This window comes from Bombus pascuorum, chromosome 2, assembly GCF_905332965.1.
Source record: "Bombus pascuorum chromosome 2, iyBomPasc1.1, whole genome shotgun sequence".
In the NCBI taxonomy this organism is placed as follows: Eukaryota; Metazoa; Arthropoda; class Insecta; order Hymenoptera; family Apidae; genus Bombus; species Bombus pascuorum.
In genome coordinates, this window is record NC_083489.1 from 550,344 (window position 1) to 568,880 (window position 18,537).

The 18,537-nt window shown below is 37.1% G+C and overlaps 1 protein-coding gene across 3 annotated transcripts in view; it reads left to right on the forward strand.

Moving 5' to 3' along the window:
• Positions 1-18,109, forward strand: part of LOC132904636 (uncharacterized) — a 31,797-nt gene extending 13,688 nt beyond the window's left edge. For all 3 annotated transcript variants that reach the window (XM_060955296.1, XM_060955297.1, XM_060955298.1), the window contains exons 2-4: positions 8,315-11,239; positions 13,534-13,819; positions 14,460-18,109. In XM_060955296.1, coding sequence (XP_060811279.1) covers positions 8,912-11,239; positions 13,534-13,819; positions 14,460-14,638 — 2,793 coding nt within the window. In that variant the 5' untranslated portion in view covers positions 8,315-8,911 and the 3' untranslated portion in view covers positions 14,639-18,109. The remainder of the gene's footprint in view (positions 1-8,314; positions 11,240-13,533; positions 13,820-14,459) is intronic.
• The last annotated feature ends 428 nt before the right edge of the window (positions 18,110-18,537 follow it).

Here is an 18,537-nt window from a genome sequence, read left to right on the forward strand (position 1 = left end):
AATCTAATTTTTTAATTAGAAGGGATATGTATTTAATGTAATTAGTCTATGGTTAATATTATACAATTCGGTTGAAATCTGCGGAAAGGAATAAAAATTTATACACGTAGGAAAATTGTAATAAATATTTCATAACATAAATTAATCTAGTAATATAATTAATACTTTTTCATAAAATCTTTCCAAATTTATAACAGCGAATTTTTGAGGATTTAAGTAAGAATTCTTTTTCAGAGCAAGAAGTGGATGCTAGTTAGACAAAAATCGAGATAATTTTAGCATCAAGAGAGTAGTCGGAGTTAAGGTAGTTTAGTGCAGCGAATGTAGGTTAGATTAGATAAATCAGCATAGAATAATAGCAGCGAGTCATTAAGTTCAATGACCCATCCCACAAAAATCATTCAGGTTCACGAATGCAAATTAATAAAGCTACGTTGAAAGTGTATCTTGCTGGCCAGGTTGAAAGTTGAAGTTTTTCTGTTATCAGGCGTGATAAGTTGTTTTATAATTTTGCGATCTCGAATCGTTTCGTGCAATAATCGTTACAAATCTGTATGTTAAATGTTCCTATTATGATGACGTAGAAGAAAAAATTATGCTTCGTTCGAAAGAAAAGCAAACAAATTCAAGATCTCAAACTAGATTCGCCTAAAAAATATTAATCGAACTAGCAAGAATTGTAAGGATTTTAAATCGAACACCATAGGTGGAAAGTACGATAAATTACGTTTCTTTTATAGGAGACTAATTGTCAAATTTAATACGTTGTCGATTAACTCTGTATAAAAATTATCTTTCCATCTGATTTCGTATCTGATTTCGGATATTAATTAAATTAAATTAATATAGCAATTTGTCCGATGTTATTTGTTCCTTATAAAAACATTCTGGATTTAAAACATATTTTTAAACAAGCCTACAATATCTTCGAGTCCATCGAGTTATTTCTCTTTCAATTATTTCATGTCGAAATACTCTTTAGCAGTAAATGACATAAAAGATAGAAAGTTAATAAAAACAGGTATATCGTACTTTTTAAATTAATAGTAACATTGATTTTTCAATTATTAGATTATCTGTCAATGATATCCCAAATTTATTTCGATGTAGTTTAATTCCTAGACTGTGGATGTTTATGTATTTGTGAAAAATTCAAGCGTGCAAAATTGCACAGAATTCGTGTAATACTTAAAACTAATAGATTATACGAATTGTAGCGCTCGTTATCGGATAAATATAAATTTGCGTAAACACCGTGGCGTGATTACTAATAAATGTTATTTATATTTTAATGATTTTCATCGAATATTTTTATTTTCAATCCGATTTTGATGTTCTACGATCCGCTTGGTCTAAAACGTTCCTTTGCGACAAAAGCGCGAACGTACTCGCTCTTTTGTGCCGTACTCGCTCGCAGCGCGCGTATTAAAATATCTTTTGTAGCCTCTGAAAAGTAAACGCTTCAGACTGAGCATTTTGTCGCGACACGTTAGGCACTTTTAACAGTTACATCGCGCTTCTTCCTCATCGTCCTACTTCTTTTCTTTTTTCCCCCCTTTTTAATTCGTTTACTACATCAGAAATCAGGTATTTCGCATGTTTCTTCCTGTATTTTGGAAATAACGAAGCAATTTATCGATGGTCAGTAGTAATCGACAAACTGTATGATTTTTATGCATTTGTGAGGAACGAAGGTGCAAAAATGTATAAAATATCCAAATAGTGCTTGTTATATGCGCTGTATTCGACTATATTCATAGTAAAATTATCGTCTAATTAGACTCTATTTCTTTGATTGAGCCTAATTTATTTTATTTTATGTCACGGACATTCTATTTGAACGCTACGAAGAGAAAAGATTTGAAATTTTATCAGTACTCGTAACTATATCGATAAAATTTGAAACCAGTATAAAAATGTATATAAAAGAGTTACTTATTGTAACCATATATTTGTTAAAGAATTAATTAGCATACAACACGAATAGATCGCTCTGAAACGTAGAGTCGATGTCAAAAAAGAATAATTAAATGTCGTAAAGTTTCTGCACAAAAATATAAATGTTCGCGTCTCTTTCGAAATTTACCAATTTAATCGTGATAATCACGTCGATTTATAGTGGCAGCGAAATTGTAAAATGTTTTGCGCCACACACGTATCTAATACATGCGTAATAAATTTCTATAAATATTCAAAAATTTTGGTAGCAGTCGCTTTATGCGTATAAAAATCGTTCGAATCGATGAAATTCTTCGTTCGTTAGAATTTTTTTTTTTCCCTATGCTTTAATTTGTTCTATCTAAATTACGCGCTATTCTAGGTTCAAGCGTTAATCTGTAACACCTACGCGAGACTTTCTAAAGTTGATTAACAGCAACCGGTACGATCGCTACGTAACGCATCGTTCTTTTCTCTCTCCTTCAACCGTTCTTCTTATAATCGCTAATGCAATTAAGGTAATAGCAAGCTTTTCCCGTGACGCAGGTTAAAATTTACGCGACAATGACTTAAAAGCTTTACGAGATGAATTTAGCTTGCGAGCGATTCACGGATTCGGCGCCGGAATCAGAGGGAAATTTTCGTCGACACGCTGGCCATTTTACCGCATCCTTATTTTGCAATTGGCCAGTTGACGTTATTCTATAATTGAAGGTCGTTAATTTTCTACGTTTTCTGTCATTGCGTCGTGGCTGTAGGCGGCTGTTATTCGCGGTGTAAATAATAATTGGAATGTTCGCGAAATAATATAGAAATTGACGAATTTGGGTATCGTTTAAACGCCACGTTTACGTATATCTATAGTCTGAGGATCAAAAATAATTTGGACGTAATTATTTTATTTTACGTAAAATAATATCGGAGGAGCGTTAATTAAAATTAAGGTAGAATCGTAGAGTCGATTTTTGAAACTGATTTATTACAGTTGGTGGAGATTTAAAGATGAAAGGTAATTTACTTTTTAATCTGATTTTCCTAGATTATTTTACGTATCTACTTGTTGTTACTTTAATTAAATAAATAAGTATCACGTACTTAATTACTTTACGTATTTAACAAGTACGAAAAGATGTGCGTTAAAAATCGAAGGATCTGTTCGCGTGCTACTATGAAAATTTTATTACAAAAGTTTCTTGTAAAACCTTGCCGAAATTCAGAGAAAATACATACGATATCTTTTGCTCTTCATATTTTTTTCAGCTTGCTGGAGCATCGATAAAGGAACCTTATCATTGATTACTCTCTTATTAAGACGTACAAACAGCAAGCGTATTATTTTCCATACGAGATGAAAGTATAAACGACAGGTTTTTTAACGCACGAATTTTTCTCGAAGAATCGAATCTGTTTTTTCTTTTAAGCGCACGAGAAATCCCAAATACGACTTAATTAAATTAGGAAATTTCAACGTGACGAGATTCGCTTTAATCGATGCTTTAAGATATATCTGTTATTATAAATCTGATATGAAGTAATTCACTAATAATCGAAGAATGTCTTCACAGAATGAAGAAAAAATTCAAAGAAATTAATTTTTCGTCGCGTAGAAGACATAGCGCTTTGTGTATGTGTTCGAGCTAGTAAATTTCCTGATTCACGTGCGAGCTGCTTCTTAAGATGGCATAAGGTTCGCGCAAAAAGTAAATCGCCCTCTTCCTCGAGGCTTAGATCGAGGTCACTGCTAAACCTACAATTATTTTGACGAATTAAGAAGATGCATTCGTACGGCTTTACTTTCCCGTAACCTAAAACCTTCGTTTAAAGCCTGGAAGGATCGATGCTTTGAATACCTTTGGTTGGCTGGTTTAAATAACGATCTTTAGATATTCAAATGAATTAAATAGGAAAATATTCCTACGACAAAACGGACAGGTTGCATCGTTGTTGTTTCATATTTTAAATATAAAAGTACGAAGAGATATGGGCATTCGTAAATAATTATTGTTTTCATAGAAATGTGGTATTCGTATATGTACGTAATTTCCGTATAATATGTGGAAAAAATTAATTTCGTGTGAAATCGTTGTTTATTTTATTAGAATGTAATAGCATGTTGATATGTCATCTATATTTTTAGTAAATGTATTAATCGCGGTATATTCGCTTTTCAAACTTTCGAACTTTAGAATTTGAGTTATCCAACTTTTGATTTTTGCAATTTGAAAACTGTCGAACGTTCCAACTTCGAGCTTTCAAATTTCCATAAAACTACGTATTTCCAAATTTTCCTCTAAAAACTAATCTCTCGAATTTCTTTCTCCTTACTAACACGACGTCTACGATCTTGCTCTCGAAAACGCATCTGTTCGTCCGAACTACACGTACGTGTATGATATCTGCTATGATATCTGCAAACAGATCAGAAGTCTTCTCCGAAACGTCCTTTAATTCTCAAGATCTGATAACAATGATCATAAAAGCGAGCGAGCGAGAGCGAGAGAGCGAGAAAGAAAGAGAGAGAGGCCGAGAGCGAGATCGTGCTCCGTTTCTGTGTGTACGAGGTTTCGGTATTCACGCTTGGTCGAACAATCGCGCATTCTAAAATTTCCTCCAGTTCCAAAGTCTCGCAATAACGTGGCATGCAGTTGTAAGCGCGTCAGAGTGTAGCAGTGCAGATAAGGTTTTGCAAACCCTCGTATCGAAGGCCTGTCGACAAATGTCAATGACGAGAAACCGATTTACGTAGAATACTTGGAAGAACCATCCTACGAAGAAGCAGAAGAAGAAGCAGAAGAAGAGGAAGACGACGGTGACGAGATAGAGAAGAAGGAGAAGAAGAAGAAGAAGAAGAAGAAGAACTAACGGAAGGAAAGACAGGAGATCGCGAGATACGCACGTGATCATCGTGTCCACTGTTAAATTGATAGCAACTCATACACAATGAACTTCATTTATAATCGCCGACTCTAACTCGAGCTACTTCGGCTAGTTACGAAGTGCCAGAAGCAAATCTCAACGTCGACGCCGTCCAAACGTTCCAAACGTCGATTTCAAAATGACGACGTGAGAATTCTGTCTCTAACGTTGCTTCTACTCGACTATTCCTTTAGTCGAACCGCGCAAACTTCTTCGTCGTTGTTTCGCTACGAAATTTTATTACAAAGCATCTCCCTCTCTCTCTCTCTCTTTCTCTTTCTCTTTCTGTCAATTGCCGATTAATAAGTAAGACGGTTTGTCAAGACGAAAAGAGACGGGTACATACGTGAATATTTTTGAAGATTTATTTAACAATTGATAAATGTATCTTGTTTGAACTGTAAAAGGATCACACGTTACTCCGTTATTTGATATGAGCTTTATAGTAGTCATTGGATAGAATTTATACAATTTTGGAAAATAGAATCGCTTAAACTCGCTAAATAACGTTCCATGAATTTTAGAAGCAATATACTAGAAACAGTTAATAGTTAGATAGATAATGGAAAAGTAAGGGTGAAATAAGCTTGTGCGCGTAAATGCGTAAGTAAGTGATGATACAAGGCAATAGGGAAAATAATCGTGAATCGAGTTCCTTTTACGGCCAGGATGCCGAAAATAAAGTATACCACCTTGTACTGCTATTTTTGTTAGAAATTATTTATTTAACGAAATAAACGTAAGACGTACAGATTTACGAAGAAGCTGTATTATTTAGATATATAACGATATCGAGAAGCGAGAAATTTTTAAAAATTATTTTCTAATATCGCAAATGATTATTAGCTGTAAATAATTATTTACCGATGACGTATACGAAGGACTAATTAAAATGTAGAGTTATTAATATCAAATTGGGTCACGTCGTACAATCGGAAGATCCAGCTACTGGAAGGTCTCCTCCCTGTTGATATTTAACTGAAATAATAATAATAAATAAAAAGCCAGTTACGAAAAGAAATTGAAAGATAACTTACGAAGATGGTTCTACTTTCCAAATTAAGAAGAATATTTAATATTATTCGATCCACTTAGATCTACATCAGAGATATCTCTTTGGAATTAATTGCACATTAATAATACTAGTAGTAGAAACACGGATTAAAAGATTAGTAGAAAAGGATCAAAAGATTACAGGTATATTAAGAATAATAAAAAAGTATCTTGTAATGTAACTGACGCTGGTTGACCCTATTTCTCGGTTGCAACTATGGTCGCAGTTCGATTACTTTCGTCACGAATTAATCAACGTGGCTGATCTCGTTTGGGTATTAGCAATCAATGTTCGTTTCTTCGCGTATCAAGCGTAATACATAGTAACGTCTGCGAAGGCGGCCCGAACAATTGATACAGCATAAAAATGGGCGCAACTTGAAAACAAGGTCAGATGAAACGAACGTTTATACGAAGAGTCCTTGTATCGTGTTTGTACGACGAGCTTTAGTTCGGTAAAGGTACTTTAAACGTTGCATCCTTATTTTCCATGCCTAGTACCAACTCGAGGAACGGAGAATGCCGATCGATACTCGTTCGGGAATGAACGAATCTGTGATTAATGTAAGCAGCGCTTGACAAATATAATCGAGCGTGAAATTGGTCTATTGAAACGACGATGGAGTTCTGCAACGAGTAGTATCTACGTATACGTATACGTGAAAAACGTAGCGAATCTCGAAGCGTATGAATTTCTCAATTTCTCAATTTCTCAATTTCTCAATTGCCGAGAAACTCGTACCTCTTTTAAAGTTGCAGTAGTTGTTTAAAATTATACAGTTGTAATACCGTTGTTAGAGATAATTAGACGAGTGGATACGAGTTTGTTATCGGAAGAAATATTTAGCGATACTTTTGGAGATGTTGGTATACTATAAAACTAAAATTTAGATATTCGGCAAGAAATTGAATTTTTTAAAGTCAAAATAACGTCGTTAGTTGCTGATGATGTTAGAGTTGCGTTCTATTCTCGAAAAGTTTGTAAATATTTCATTTAGAATCTGATTTTGGAGTACGTGATATATAAATAATTGGCTAAATGAACACATCCCTTTGATCATCCATCGAAGCGAGTAATGTATTTACAGTTTAGAGACTTTTATAAATCTTGGTGTGTGCTTGTGCGCGTGTCACAGTAAAATTTAGAATGTACATAAATACGACGTAATCTCGAGAGAGATATAGAATATTTCTATTAATAATTAAAGCGACGTTGGGCATTATAAGGATATTCATTCGTACCAAGATACTTTGGAACTTTCTGTAAACACGGTGGACGAAGGACATGGACGGAAAAATAAGTTTTATCGAATAATAAAGTGTAATTAATGGATGCACGATTCCCTTCTCCGAGTTCTCCATTTATTGATTTATGGATTAAAATAAAACATTTCTCGCGTCATAACGACCGTTATAGACATATACGGATTAATAATGATATGTTCTATTCGACTCGTGGTTTCCGAGTCTTTCGTTTTATTTACGGATCATCGCGTTCCCTGTAACGGAAATTGGCAAAATATCATAAAAATTAACAGGCTGCTTCGAACGATTCTTTTCGATTAAATTGGATTAAACCTAAATCTCTTTTTTAGAGCTATCGATGAGATTAAACATATAATAGAGACTGTTGTAAAGTCGTGCCAAGTTAGAACCAGATTTTAACACCTTTACGATCGATATCCTCCGTCTAAGACGAAGGAGCGCGCTATTGTTTCTATACTTTGCGGATTTTAACATCTTTACCATTCGTCTAAAGTGAAGCAGAATATTACGATTTCTGTACTTTCCAATTAACTATCGATTCATCAACTATCAGCGAATACAGAAAACGCGTAAAATTAATTCAGACGAAACACAGATAAACCAGTTAAAATTACTTTTCCAGTTGTTATCCTTCCACGGATCGATCTCGTTCGCGATTTATGGAAATTCGTTTGAACAAAAACATTGGGTAGGACGCGAAGAATTAGCTAAATTTTCTTTAAACCTGTGTGATTAACAACGAGCAACGTTGCAACTACAAAACGAATGCCCGTAATATTAAAAGCTCTGTTTATGATATCAGAAATCGGAACAACAAATACCAATACGAACAAGTTGAATCGCGGAGTGAATACTCCGACTAACTCGTGAAAAACGATGCTCTTCGTCCGAATTCTTAGCAAATGAATATTACGAAGTAATATCATATTTATAAATATCAAATTGATATTAAAATATCGCACACCGTAATACATCGGACGTAAGAAAAATATTACGTACGAATGGAAATTTCTCGCGTATCTCCGAAGCGAATCCCTTAGACTTTTTTAACCATTGGTCCCGCGAATGTTGGGTAATAAACGTCACGATGCACCACCGATAACACGTGGCATAAAGTAACGTATGTATATTTCGATCGCAGAATACACCGCAAGAGCCGAAGCAGTACCGTTCGCCGTATGGGTGCCTGGGTTGACGATCGTTTCGCGGAGGAGGAGGCGGTCCCGATTAACCAGGGCCCGAGAAGAAGGAAAGCATCCTGCATCCTGGGCCACGTTTGCGATGGTGGCGGCCCAGATGCGATTCACCAGCGTACAACGAAGAACTTTAAGAATTCGTGCAGATCGTCAGCGTCGTTGTTGCCGTTACGCCGTCAGTTTACTAGGCAGCTCTACGAGTGGCCCGGTTTACCATTGTTTAAATCAAGGACGAAACTAGATCAGTTTTGAATCGATCGCGCGAATCGCGATCAAATTTAACCGCGATATGACTTTTTTTCTAGCGACGCGCGTGTTTTTAAGTGGTACGAAAAGGGAGAGGATATAAAAGGATAAGAAGAGGAAGAAAAACGGGGTATATGTTTGATCTAATTTACACGGAGATCGACGAAACGAGAAACGAAAGAGAGAGGTAGTTGAATCGTTAAACGAGAAGGAAGAATAGGTTCGATGTCGTTGCGTCGGCCGTTCGAGGACTGCGCTTAAACAGCAGAGTCCTCCTTGTTCTTGGTACCATCATCATGGCCGAGTGGGCCAAGTTCAATGGCGAGGAGAAGCTGACTCAATCGAGCAACACGATCGAGACAGAGAGCGATAACAAAGAGGAGGAGAACGGTACCGGTGGATCGCGTGGTGACTCGAGAAACGCCGAGGTGATAGCACGAAAAAGCGATGAAGAGTTGTTGATCGAGAAAAGACGTTCTTCCGTAAACAGGACTCCTCAGGAAACGCCGCGTAAAACGGAGTCGCGAAAAGCTAGCGACGCGACCTCGTCGGAATTAAATTCTTTGGTGAAGAACGCGTCACGATTGAGAAAAAATTCCGATCAGATCGGAATTCTCACCGAGGAACGATCAAAGATCTTGAACGATCAGAGCTACGTGAATGATGCGGCGATCGACAAGGACGAGGAGATACGAAATTGTTTGGAGAAGACGTTCGATGCTTACAACGAGCCTGGCTCGAAGATCCGGCAGGAAGCTAGGCACGAATTGAGAGAATCGAAAGAATCGCAGAACTCGGTGAAAAAGCCTGACAGTTTGTACAAGGACAACGTTGCCAGCCCGCAGAAGCGTAAGAGCGTTTTCGTAGAGCGTAGTTCGATTTTCGGCTCTCCGACGAAGATCCTGTCGAAGAATCGTTCGCCGTCCGAGAAGAGTACCGAGAAGTTAGTCAACGGGAAATCGCCGCGGGAGGAGAAGCAACAACATCATGTGCAATTTAACAAAGACTCGAAGAAGCAGCAGTGCCGGGAGAAGAGGCCGCAATCGAGCCCTTCGCTACCACCGTCGACCACCAGCAGTTCCGAGGATAATTCCAGCTTGGGGCAATTGTGCGAGGCTACACCACCCGATGGCGGTTGGGGATGGGTGGTCGTCGCAGCTTCCTTCATGGTTAACCTCATAGCCGACGGTATTACGTTCTCGTTCGGCGTGATCTACGTGGAATTCCTCAACTATTTCGGCGAAGGGAAATCGAAGACGGCCTGGATCGGTAGCTTGTTCATGGCGATGCCGTTGTTGTCCGGCCCCGTGGCCAGTTTCCTCACGGACAGATACGGTTGTCGAAAAGTTTCTATAGCGGGCAGTATCCTAGCGACGACCGGTTTCGTTATAAGTTCTTTCGCCAATTCCATGGAGGTTCTGATATTCACTTTCGGAATTCTCGCTGGCTTCGGTTTGTCTTTGTGTTTCGTGGCCGCCGTGGTGATCGTCGCTTACTATTTCGATAAGAAGAGATCTTTCGCGACAGGTTTGTCCGTCTGCGGTAGCGGTATAGGAACGTTCATCTTTGCCCCGCTTACGCAGTATCTGCTGGCCGAATACGGCTGGCGGGGAACCACGCTGATATTGGCCGGTCTGTTCTTCAATCTGGCTGTCTGCGGCTGTCTTATGAGGGATCTCGAATGGACCACCACCAGAGCGAAAGCGAAGACCGAGGAGAGACGGAAAAATCGCGAGAAAAAGAGGACCAGGATACAGAGCTCGAGCGTGGACTCGTTCTCCGCGAATAGTTCGCTCAACACTCTCACGATCATGGAGAATCTTCGGACTCAAGAGGAAGAGGAGGAGGACGGTGAAAAGCTATTTTCCAGTCTGGTAAGCTTACCCACGTTCGTGAAGAACGGCGAAAAGGTACCGTTGGAGGTATTGGAACTACTTAGTACTCGTAAAAACGTGTACAACGTGTTACTGCAAAATTATCCGAGTCTGCTCATCTCCTCGAGGAGCTTCAGCGATTCCGGGCCGCTTCACGATCAGCTGAGCACACCTTCGGCCAGATTCGTGCCCACGCCGAGCTCTTTGTCCGAGTTGAAGAGCGAGGAAAACAAGGACAAGGTCTTGCCCAACGACGAGCAAACTCTTCGACAGCAAACGGACGCCGCTTGGCGATTGTGGTGGTTGAAGAAGATCAATCTGGATAGCTCGTTGAGAAGATCCAGCACTCTCGAGCATACCAGGAGGCTACCCACTGCCTATTTGAAGGATATCAGAGTGCATAGGCAGAGCCTTACGTATAGAGGCGCTATGTTGAATATAAATCGATATCGACTCAGAGCATCCAGTTGTCCGGATATTTATAGGAACTCGATGACCACCATAGCTAAAACCAAACTCGTCTGGTACGCCGGTCTCTGGGAATTTTGGGACCTCATCGTCGATATGCTTGATTTTTCTCATTTCGCTGATTCGCGTTTCTTGCTGTTCGCCATTAGCAATTTCCTTCTACATACCTGGTACGACGTGCCCTACGTCTATTTGACGGACAACGCAATCGAGATGGGCTTTAGCGAAACCGACGCATCCATTTTAATATCGGTCATAGGAATAACCAACATGGCTGGAGAGGTAAGAATGATCTTCGATCCTGAATTTAACGACTATTTCGAATTTTCCATCGAACCGCGAGCAACGTTTTTCTTTCGTTGCAAAGTAGAAGGTACATTCATCGGCTATTAATATATTCTTTGTTAATCAATTTCTTAGAATATCTTTATATACCGAGTCTTATATACGGAGCGATCCGATAATTTACCGTTCTTTCTTCTTCCTATCAATTTTTATCGACGATCAGAAATTACCATTTTAGTAACTCGTTATCGCGAGATAAAATATTTTTACTCGAATAATTCAAATTCAGTAGCGATTAAATATAGAGTTGTAATGTATTTAACACACGACCTTTCTTATTCCAACTTTTCTTTTTTTTTTTTTTTTCGTAAGTGAACCAACTAGTTTACGTGCAAACCTAAATTTTGTAACGCCTTGGGCTTTGTTCGTCGAGCGAAACGTTCGAAATCTTTCTCGATGAAAATAAAAATTTCCCAAGGGACGAAATTTCGTTTTCCAAGTTTCGGCAAGTCGATGACCCAGTTTGCCTTCGAACAATTAGTACCGAGTAATTAGTTGTCGTTACGACTCGATATTTGCACGTTATTCGGAATCGATCGTTGTCTAAATGTCGGACAAGTATGGCACAACCATCGCACGATTTTAACGCGCAATATCAATTTATCTATTCGAAGGCTATTTCAAATACGTATAACGATATTTATCGATGTATGTCAAACAATTTGAAATTCCAATAGTTGCAAACGATGCTTATTCTTTTCACTTCCTCTTACGTTTAATCGGAATTTTACGGTAACAGTTGTTATTGTGAAAACGCAACAATCGTGGATGCTTTAAACGTGAAAATCTAACAACGACGACGCGTTACTTAATATTATCTCGTCGCACGAACCAACATGTCGATAATTTCAAATATCGATGTTCATTGTTCGGCGGGTTCTCCTTTGCACCGTTACTTTCTTCCTTTATGCGTTCCGATATTAGTTTGCCTCGCCGTTATTTATCCCTCGATAAAGAATGGTTATTTCCGTCTACCGATTCATCGAGACATCCATTCCTAGAACAGCTGTTCCCCGTGTCTATGAAATTTTTGAAAATTTTGCGTCTCGCAATCGCTTCGTACCTTCGTACCTTCGTACGGCTTCGAAATGATATTTGAAATTAAATCCCCACTGGAATCTTACGCAACGATCGATCGGCGTCTATCCGTTAAGCTTGTAAAAACGTTGCATATTATTTTGCGTTACGCGTTATAATTCGTACTATGTAATTATCTATATCTATCACTGCATCTTCGGCGACGTTTGTACTTTAAATAGTTCTGCAAATTGAAATTTCTCATATGTACACGTAAACGGATAAACGCGTCTAAATAGCTTGAAAATTCATAGTCTTTGATCTTGGTCGATATTTTTCATAAAAATTTGATTTTTTATTTAGATTTACCTAGTCTAATTATCGCGTTATCTTTTTTGCGGTTAACGTTAACGATCGAAAAACTTGAAAGAATTTTTCTGGAAACTTTGCTCTCTGGTGTAAACGAGCAACGTCCACGCAGGGTCGAACGTTTTTGTTCAACCTAAAAAGCTTCTTGAAGGTCTGGTATCGCGTCAATACCGCCTTAGGTCAATCAGTGACGTATCTAGTTCCTTTCACCCTCTCTGATCTCGTTTGATCGCAAACTCTCTTTAAGCCCGAGTTTGCGTCACGCGAAAGGGTTAGACCAGACTTGCGTCGGTACGATTAACATAGAAACAATTCTGAGAAGTTACATAGTTCCTTGTCAATTCAGCGAAGTCAAATACGATTCTTAAGACATTGTATGTCAGAGGCACCGTAGATCACTCGTGTCCTACAGACAATTCTCTCCTCAAACTCGTAACATTTTTTGCATATATAAAATAAATACAATCGTTCGAGCCATCGATTTTATTTGCAGCTTTGGAAGCTAGAAAATTATAGTTTTGTAAATATTTACTTCGTGTTAGAGGATGTTAACGCATCGTTGACCAGTCACGGGTGAACTCGTGATTTCACGCATAAAGTAAAAGTTGCTCGATTTTGCATAAAACAGGCGGTGGCGCGCGTTAATCTTTACATAAAATAACCGGTCAACAACGTGTTTTTTTTTAAGTATAATCGTTTTACGATTCTCCCGACCCTAGAACTCGAAATAATAATTTTATAAGAAAAATTGAACGTATCTCTCTCTTTCTCTCTCTCTCTCTCTCTCTATTAAAACTTCATTTGTGGAAATTTTATAAGTGTTAAAAATGGACAATATTTTTCAGATTCTGCTTGGTTGGGCAGGCGACAGAGCATGGGTAAACGCATCTATCGTATATGCGGTATGCATGGCATTTTGTGGCGCGGTGACGGCTTTAATACCCATGGTAATTGGTAATTACTATGCCTTATGCGCGATCTCTGGTGCTTTTGGATTATTCATCGGGGCGAACTACAGTCTTACCAGCATCATCCTCGTCGAACTGATCACGCTGGAAAGATTCACAAACGCGTATGGCCTTCTACTCTTGGTCCAGGGTGTTGCAAATCTTATGGGTCCTCCGTTGGCTGGTAAGGAGAAGCTCTTGTTACGAGTTGCTCATTTTTCCACGAAACGGAACGACTAACGACAAAATTGTAATAATTTACAATTCTGGGTAGCGTAAAACCAATCCTGCGTAATTAAATAAATAGAATGTTTTAAAATAAAAGATTTACTAATTAGAGTAAAATCATTGTTTGAAAATTAGCGATGAATTTTAAGATGTTAATTTCAAAAATGTCTTATTATTTATTATTTGTTATATTAAAAGACCTAAAGCTAGATCAAAGCTCTCCTCAGATTCGTAAACAAAATTATAATTTCTACTGTCGTACAATTATATATTGCAATTTAATACATATCTTTACGTATTTATAATAGATACGATAAACGATTATATTCCTACGAATACTTAAAATAATTGGTTTGCGCTAAAATGTCAGAGGGTAGCAGTATAAATTACCGGTAACTTTGTCCGTGTTACCTCGGGTGCTCTATGCGAATTATACGATCGTAATAGCTTTAAAGTTGCATGGCCCAGATTGAGCGTCGTGTAATTACGGCCAAACTTCCATTGTCCGACAACCGAGAAAATTCGGGCGAATGCACCGCCCATCTTACGAAACATATCGATGCCTGAGTACGCAAAACGTATTTTCATTGTTTCAGGATGGCTTTACGATATCACGGGAACGTACGATTTGTCGTTCTACTTAGCCGGTTTCTTCATTGCGCTGAGCGGAGTTCTTTTACTGGCGATGCCTTTAATCAGCCTATACCGGAAATGTTTGCACAGATCGAGGAAAGAGGAAACTGACGAAGATTTTGCAAACGTGAACAGAGTCTGAAGGACGACGGCGACCGATCACGTTAATCGTTTCTAAGGAAACTATAATACGATCATCGATAATGAAATACCGATGTACATCGATCTGTAATCTATGTTATCGATTCAACGGAATTTATGGAAACGCAACGTTTCCAACCAAAAGGAATTGCAATTAGCAGCTATGCAATTAGTTTTACAGCGGTATCTTTTTCCCGCGTTGCGCTGTAAACCTATCGCGTATTTTACATTCAATTGAACTTTCGTGGTTCCTTCGTAGAATAGCGTATATACAAGTTAATTAAACAGTTTAGCGCGTTAAGTGATTTATCTAAATAAAAAAAAAAAGAAGAAATAACGTTTTTTGAGGCATCTTCTTTCATTAAGGATTTATATGTCCTCTGAGTTTCGCGCGTGTTCGAACGACGAACAATCGATCGATCCAATGTACAAATAAGAAAGATGGACAACTATCGTTAGTATCCAAAGATTATATTACGAACGATCTGAAAAGAAATACTTCGATACGTAAACTGATCAAATGGTGAATTAACGAGCACTGTACGATCGCTGTTTGTCATTTAACATCCGATGATATTTACACGAATATCGTATTCACTTTGTATTCGGCAGTCTCGGATAATCGTACTAGCAACGATGCTAGAGCAAAAGTGAGGGCGAAAATGTTGCTAATTTTACAAAGTTTGAAATACTATTAATCGCTGAAATAGTTAAAAAACGATATGTAACGAGGAACAGAAGTTTACGATTAGTCATAGACGATATCACGATAAAAGTAATGTATAAATTGAAATAAGCTTGCTTTAGCAATAAAGTGCACACACTTTTCGAATCGGTTTCAACGTCAAGTGTGATTGATAATTAAGAAAAGTTTGAATCTCAGGATAATAGATAAACAATAAAAGCGATAATTTGATAAACGTGATTCAACCATTCTTATTCCTCCTAGGATTAAAAACGAAATTCGTCTTGTACTTTTTCACCATGCGTTCTCGAGGAAAAGATAATGGAAGAACGAAAAAAAAAAAAAAAAAAAAAACGTTCCTTTCGGCGTAAATTTTTTCACTCGATTGCATTTAAAAATCTGACAAGTTATTTCCACATAGCGCCGAAGATATCACTGTAAATATAAGTCATACGAAATATATACGCAACGTATGTTAAAGTCTATCAGTTTTCGCTGTTTCGTTGATTTTATTACTAATCGTATGTAAACAACCAGAAGTCGCCTTCACGTTCTTTTTAGCGTAATGTTATGCCTACTTTTGTAGTTTTGTCGATCGAACAAAGACGAAAAGTGAGATTAAACGAGTAACGCGAGCCAAATAAAAACTCGATTAGTCGTTTCAATTTAGTTACCATTTTTTTCCTTTCGATTTGTGTACATTTGTGCATGGAAAGGTCTTAAAGACACGTATGTAAATAGCCATATATGTATATATATATAGCTTTTCTGTGATGATGAACCTGAATTTTATGAAATTTTCGAGCTATAAATAGGTTACCTCCGTTGTCATAGCGTGTGCATACGTGCGTGCGTGCGTGCGTGCGTGTACATTGATTCTAACCAGGTATTTCCAATTTATTTGCACTGCTGTCACATTATATTATAGCCTAACGGCATCATATAGTCGTACACGGATATTGTAACTACCATTCTTCGCAAGTTATTTATTAAGATGTTAAGTAATCTTAAAAATTGATGGGTTACGACTTTTCGACTCTTTATTTTAGATGTTCGATCGAGTCGTAAGAATAAATCGGAGATTAACGTTAAGATTCGTAAAAAAGAAGAGAAGGAACGCGAATCAAAGTGCATGTTATTCCTTGATATAAGCAATTTTTTTAGAAAATCGTTCGTACACTCAAACAAGTTAGTTCCCAATTTTTACGGGGCCTTCGTACGACACAAAAATTTCAAAGTATTTTCTTCGGACAAGTATACAAAACAAATTCCATTCTCCGATATTTTAAAAAAAAGGAAAAAATCGGATATCTATGAATTACCATTTGTCTTGCGTCTTAATATATATATATAAATCTATCGGCACATTTTGCCATTCGAGTAATAATTTATTCTTTCATCGTGGTACAATAACTAGTTCTACAGTGCATGTGCTCGCGTTATAGTAGCGTGATTATGCAGACGCGGCCTTACGGGCGTTTACAAAATGTATAAAGTAATATTTTATTATGGAAACAAACTGCATTTCAAATATACAAACCCGGGTCGTACGGTCGCTTCGGCCGATCGACTTTTCATCACATAGTGTTTAAGTAGTTATTAAGGTGAGGTATGGGATAATAGTTTTTGTAAAGGAACTAGTGAGAACTTCCATAATAGCCGCGAACGGAAACAAAAACTTATATCTAACCTATATTACGAACGTTTTAAAGAAGCGAATGTTTTTGTTCGAACGAATGATAAAGATACGTTTCCATATAGCGAACGGTTTTGAGAATTTGATTGATCCGCTGATAAGCGTGTCGTGCACCAAGTGCGTCGTAAACGTTGAATTCCTTCTCGAAGATTTCTCTTCTTGACTGTTATTCGATAACCAAGAACGTTCTCACTACCTCTTTATTAATAAGATATCCTATTACCCATGGTTGATAACCTCGAAACAATCGCTTGAACGTTTGAAAGTGGCTTAAAGTCTATGCAAAGACAAGAAACAATGAAAATGATGAAAAAGCTCGGTTCAAGGCATGACGCAAACACGTTAAGAGTTTCTTTTGAACTGTAAAACAGGGAAAATTCAGAGCAGAACCGTTCTTTTAGTTTTATACATAGTACACATATATTTAGAACATAGCATACTACAAATGCTGCTTGCTACGTGGTCCAAAAGTGATCCTTGTGATCACTTGTAGTCTGGATTTTCGTGAGCAATTGTTTTCTTTTCATTGCACCCTATAAGTTAGAACAAAGTATAGCGTAAATAATTTTCGAAATATTTGTATCGTAATTTTATCTTATAGTTATGAAAATAATATGATTCATTACATAATCGCGAATTTGTTATTCTTATTTTCTTTTAAGCTAAAGTACTATCGGTAACCAATTTTCGTTGTGTGATTATCTTTACATTTTAATCGCAGCAAAAACATTATTCCTTGTAATTGAAAATAATTTAAAATTACATTAAACGTAGTTCTTTTTTTTTTAGTGAATTTTTCGATAACTTAATGCGCACGATTATCCTGCTAAAAGTACGGTTTTGCTACAGTTACGAGCAACATTGTTCCATTGTAAATGGAATATGGAGACTTATGTTAAGACTCCTTTTTAGACTTTATTAGAACAACCCATTTTTGAATTGTATAAATGTGTATATGTGCACACAGCTACACGTACTCAGGCACACATACATACACACATTCACGTATAAACGTATACTACTCACACGTACAAAAATATAAAAGTCTTATTTAAACTAAAATAAAATAAAAAGTAAATCACAACTTCAAATTGCTCTTTTTTCATATTCTAATACTATCCTCTCGTGCATGTATGATATTTTAATCGATATTTTTACTAATAGCTTGTCTATCATGGACGATAACAAAATCATTCGTTGCTCAAATGAAATACAACAGATAACATCTCTGATGTTATAATAGACAATCACGATTTAATATCACCAGTATTTTTACTCGAAGTAAATTATTATTATAAAAATTCATTAATATATCTCATGAAGCTACAATCCATGTATCATCGTTAAATTAAATCGTTTAATAACAAATGATTGTAATCAATAACTTACCATCCACACGTTGTTCATTTAAAACTAATTCAAAAATATTAAAAATATATCGAGTTGCAAACATTTTGTAAATTTTGTATAGATTAAGATATATTGATATTAATTGAATACATTTTGATTTCATAGACTT